The sequence below is a fragment of the Delphinus delphis genome, chromosome 2 (genome assembly GCF_949987515.2).
Source record: "Delphinus delphis chromosome 2, mDelDel1.2, whole genome shotgun sequence".
NCBI lineage: Eukaryota > Metazoa > Chordata > Mammalia > Artiodactyla > Delphinidae > Delphinus > Delphinus delphis.
In genome coordinates, this window is record NC_082684.1 from 168,426,328 (window position 1) to 168,431,507 (window position 5,180).

At 61.6% G+C, this 5,180-nt stretch overlaps 1 protein-coding gene across 1 annotated transcript; it reads right to left on the reverse strand.

Moving 5' to 3' along the window:
* Nucleotides 1–1,231: 1,231 nt before the first annotated feature.
* Nucleotides 1,232–4,790, reverse strand: FZD8 (frizzled class receptor 8). The gene has a single exon (XM_060006241.1). It carries the CDS (start codon nucleotides 4,022–4,024, stop codon nucleotides 1,952–1,954), a length of 2,073 nt encoding a protein of 690 aa, XP_059862224.1. The 5' UTR covers nucleotides 4,025–4,790; the 3' UTR covers nucleotides 1,232–1,951.
* Nucleotides 4,791–5,180: the final 390 nt, after the last annotated feature.

Consider the following 5,180-nt stretch of genomic DNA (forward strand, 5'->3'; position numbering starts at 1 on the left):
TACGAAAAACTTGTAGTTTATAATAGTTCATTGGTTCAATTAGGAGCGAAAAAGAAGGGAGTTTTGTAATGCAATTGTCCAGCAAAGGAAAACGCTTTAAATTGGGGGATTATGTGCACAGACCACCTGTAGGGCATTCAGAGCCCTTTTCTATAATGCTTCAACCCATGCCTAGCTGCCTGCAGGCTGGCTAACAATGCCGGGGAAAGCTGTTTAAAAGGCTGCGCGCACTTGTGCCTCTGGTCTTCACTAACTGTTACAAGTCTTCCTCTCCCTCGCTCTCTCTCCTTTTTAAAGTAAAAGTCCCACATCCCTTTAATGGAAGAACTTTAAGGCTCCGCGGTGGCCAATTGGTCTGCACCAAGAGGAGCCGGGCCGCAGGGAAAGAAACTTCAGACTATACAGCACATTTGGAGAGGAGAAAAGATCAAAGTTTTTCAAACTCAAAAGACCAAGTTCCCTACAGATTAACCCTATTCATTTGGTTCCTCTTAAAGGAATGATGTGCTGAGCCACTAGGCAGACAGGTAAAAAGTTCAACAATTGCCAAAGCATTCTTCTGCTAATTCAACAGCCTTCTGCTCAAATCAATTAGCTTAGTCTTGACAGAGGAACAATAGCTTTTTCTCTAGGAAAAGCAGCACATGTGATATACACAAGCCTGGAAGGTTATTAAGATGTTAACCCGTTAGTTTAATCCAGTAAAGAGCGCCTGCTCTACCACCAAATTGTCGAGTGACTTACACTGTAAAGTGTGATCGATGGCTTAAAACATTAACCTCTACCCTACCCTTCAGCAGTGTGTTCAGTCCTGCAAGAGCAGGTGCTTTCAGAATCACAGACGTGAGAAATGAACGTGGAGTCTGAAGCCTTTAGTGATATCATACAAGATAAATAACAAGGCGGAGTGGAATTAGTGCCTTGCAAAAGTTCCGTTTACATACACTAAGGTGAGTGTTGTTACCCATGGATCAGAAAAGAGCTACCATTCAAAAAACACCACCTTCTCGGGAAAGGTGCAAAATCTTAATCGTGATTTCAGTTCAATAGTGATATTTCAACTTTGCTAACAACTTAGGAACTAGAGTTTAACAGGTCATTTTCTCCATGCCTAAGGGCAGCGTACATAATGAGAAACTAGCAAATGTCCGTGTTTCCAACGGGCCCTCAGCAAAAGCACTTTCAAGGTTTAACAGTTTAGGAGAGGCAGGGGGAGAGGGCAATGTTTAAATCATTTATCAAAAGTCATTTTATTGCCAAAATAGAATACTTATATTTGTTCTTACAGGGGTGGCCTCTAACTTTTTACAGAAAATGTACAGACTGTATATCTTTGGATATGTACATATTTTACACATTTTTACAATTTAACAAATAATTATATAAATACATCCTCTAATGTAAGAAACCCGTATTTACTTGGGGTGTATAATTAAGACATTTCTTGTTTGTTTACTTAAGGCATCTGCCTGGTCATTAAGAATACCCAAACCGTGCAATCCCATTAGGTCGCGGTCATCCCTCCTCTAGGACGTGTTAGGGGTGAGGGTTTACGCAGGAGAGTCGAGGGCGGAAACTAGGTCCCTCAGGTGAAATCTGTAAGTCTGGCTTCAAGCTCAGCAAATGGCAACCAGCGAGGGTTCCAAACCTTGGGTCCTGGAAACGCGGCAGCAGAGCTCACGCTCCTCTGCCAAGACAAATTAACGCCTGGCGGGAGGAATTCCTCGCCCGTCGGTGGAGGAACGGGGGCTGGGGCTGGGAGCCTTCAATGCCAGGTACTTTGTTCTAAGCGAGTCCCAGCTAATGGATACCATTAAGAGTTCATTATCATGCTAATAGCAATCAACACGGTGAAGGGGGGGGGACCCTCTGCCTCCGAGTGTCCCCCCCGCCGCAACACTCGGTCTCCTCGCCCCCTCTCCAGCCCTCCCGGACGCCCCCTCCCCTCCGCTCAGACCTGGGACAATGGCATCTGCTTTGGATAAGACACGGAGCTGGCCGTGCCAGACCGCCACGTCAGGCCGGTGCTGACGTCGCTGTACAGGGAGCCCGCCCCACCGCCCGGCCCCACGCCCCCGCCGGCCCCCGGGCCCCCGCCCCCGGGGCCGCCCCCCGCCGCGCCCGCGCCGGCCGCGCCCGCGCCCTTGCTGGCCCAGCAGCAGCGGGTGCACAGCGCGCGCCACGACTCGAGCGTCTTGCCAGACCAGACCCACACGCCCGACGTGATGCCCACCACCAGGCACATGAAGTACTTGAGCATGAAGACGGCGTAGTCGGGCCGGCGCGCCTGGTCCGGCTGCAGGTCCCGCAGGCACGGGCAGTTGTGCGTGGCCTCCCAGCGCGGGCGGTTGTGCTGCTCGTAGAACAGGCAGGCGACCACGACGGCGGCGGGCACGGTGTAGAGCACGGTGAAGAGGCCCAGGCGGATCATGAGCTTCTCCAGCTTATGTGTCTTGGTGGGGCCGCCCTGCTGCTTGATGACCGAGCGGATGCGGAAGAGCGACACGAAGCCGGCCAGCAGGAACATGGTGCCGATGAAGAGGTAGATGACCAGCGGCGCCAGCACGAAGCCGCGCAGGTTGTCCAGGCTCTGGTTGCCCACGTAGCAGATGCCCGCCACCGGGTCGCCGTCCACCGAGCTGAGCGCCAGCACGGCGATAGACTTGACGCTGGGCACGAGCCACGCGGCCAGGTGGAAGTACTGCGAGTAGCCGGCGATGGCCTCATTGCCCCATTTCATGCCCGCCGCCAGGAACCACGTGAGCGACAGGATCACCCACCAGATGGAGCTGGCCATGCCGAAGAAGTAGACGAGCAGGAAGACTACGGTGCAAAGCGCCGGGCCCGTGGTCTCGTAGCGCACGTGCTGCTCTACGGCACCCAGCTCCTCGTACTCGCCGCGCCCGCCCGGGCCGCCCGCGCCCGCGCCCGCCGCCCCCGCGCCCGCCGCCGCGCCCCCGGCGCCCCCCGCCCCGCCTGCGGCCCCCGCGCCGCCGCTGCACGCCACCTTCTCGTGGCCCGCCACCAGGCGCACCAGGTAGCCAACAGACACGAAGAGGTAGCAGGCTGAGAGGAAAATGATGGGCCGCTCGGGGTACTTGAAGCGCTCCATGTCAATGAGGAAGGTGGAGACGGTAGCGAAGGTGGACACGAAGCAAAGCACCGACCACAGACCTATCCAGAAGACGGTGAAGGCGCGCTCGTCCTGGCTGAAGAACGGGTTGTGGCAGGGCAGCGCACAGTTGGCGATCTGGCCCGTCTTGACGCGATTATAGAGAGGGTGCCTTTCGCTGGACACGCTCACCATGGGCGCGCGGCACTGGCAGCCCGGCTCGCAGGGCGCCGCGCCGCCGCCAGGGGGCCGCGCCTTCCCGCCTCCGCCGCCACTGCCGCCGCCACGCGCGGGGGGCGCAGCCGCGTCCCCGCCGCCGCCCCTGCCGCGGGACGGGGGCCGGGCTCCGGGCGGGCGGCCGTGGCCGCTGCCGGAGGGCGGCTGCTCGCCGGGCGGCGGCGGCGGCGGCGGCGGGCGCCTCGGTGGACTGGGCGCGGCCGTGGTGAGGTCGGTGCGGTTGTAGTCCATGCACAGCGTGTCAGGGTTGCCCTGCTCGGGCAGCCTGTCGCAGCGCATGCGGTCGGGCCAGGCGAAGCCGTACTGGCGCATAAGGGGCGCGCAGCCGGCCTTGGCGCGCTCGCATACCGAGCGGCAGGGAGGCAGGGGCTTCTTGTAGTCCTCCAGGCAGATGGGCGTGTACATGCTGCACAGGAAGAACTTGAGGTCGGGCGAGCACTGGATCTCCACCAGCGGCCAAAATTGGTGCACCTCCAGGCCCGCCTCGTCCTGCGTGTCGTGGTTGAACTGGTTGGGCATATAGGTGTAGTTGTAGCCGATGCCCTTGCATAGCGGCACGGTGATCTCCTGGCACGCCAGCTCCTTGGCCGAGGCGGCCGCAGCGCCGCTGGAGCGCTGCAGTAGCGCCAGGGCTGCCAGCAACGAGGTCACTTCCAACAGGTAACCCCACTCCATGCTGCGCGCCTCGGCCACGCGCCTTCGCCCTCCGGGCGGCGCGCGGAGGGGCGCTGGGAGATCCTGCAAGAGCGCCGGAGGAGGGGAGAGAGGGCGCCCTGCCGGGCTCTCTCCCGCCTCTCCCGGGATCGGGGTGGGGGGGGGTCTGCCGATAGCCTGGTCCCTTCGCGGGACGCGTCCTCACGGCGCCGCGGGAGACGAGGGTGGCTGCCGGAGGGCGCCCCAGTCCCTGGGTCTGCCCCGCTCACTCCGGCCGGGCTCAGCCCTCGCAGGGCAGAGTGGCCGGCCCCCGGCTCATCGTCCCTCTGTCGCTCGCTTTCTCCGCGCGCGCCGGTGACTTTGCCGGGCACCTAGGGCGGCGGCGCAGCAAGTTTCCTCTCGGGCGGGCCGCTGTACGCAGTCAAGATGGCTGGGCCAGGCCGCTCCGCGCCCGGTTCAGCCCCTGCGGCCCCCTTTCGGCGTCCCGGGGCTCATGCTCGCCCCTAAGGCCGCGCGTCTGCCGCCGGGGTTCGGGGCCCGCCTCCGCCGAGGCCACCGCCCTCTGTCCCCGGCGTCGGTCCGTCGGTCCGCCGCCGGGATGACGGGCCCCGCCTCCGGTGGAAGTCCGCGTCGCGCTCCGGCCGGCAGTAGGGCGAGGTGTCGGCGGTCCCCTTCTCGCTGGACTCACGGAGCTAAATTCAGGCCGGAAGGCGGAGCGGACACCTGAGCGGCACGCCAGCGCCCCGCCGCCGCCTCCTCCTCGGCGGGAGCAGCGGCCTTCGCCAACTTCCCGCTCCGGCCCTGCTGCGCCCCGGCCGGCTCATGAATATTTATACGGCGCGGACTCGGTCTCCGCCCGCGGCCGGCGCTCCAATCCCGGGCGGGGGGCGGAGTCTGCGCGCTCCCCAGGCCCAGCCTTCCTGGGGCGGGCCCGGCTGTCCGCGCGGCCGTGAGCGCTGTCTGCGGCCGGAGTTTGGATAACCTTGGGATTGACCGCAGAGACGGAGGCTCTGCCACGACCGTCCCCACGGCGCTCAGTGGGGCTGAGGTCGGGGTTCCATTTCCCCGAGCCTGCGCTTGGGGACCGGGGACATGCAGTGCGTGCTTTCGGAGGCCCGTTTCGAACTAGTCAAGCCCTTGTTTCCTACGCTCCCAAACGTCGGCGACCTGCTGACGA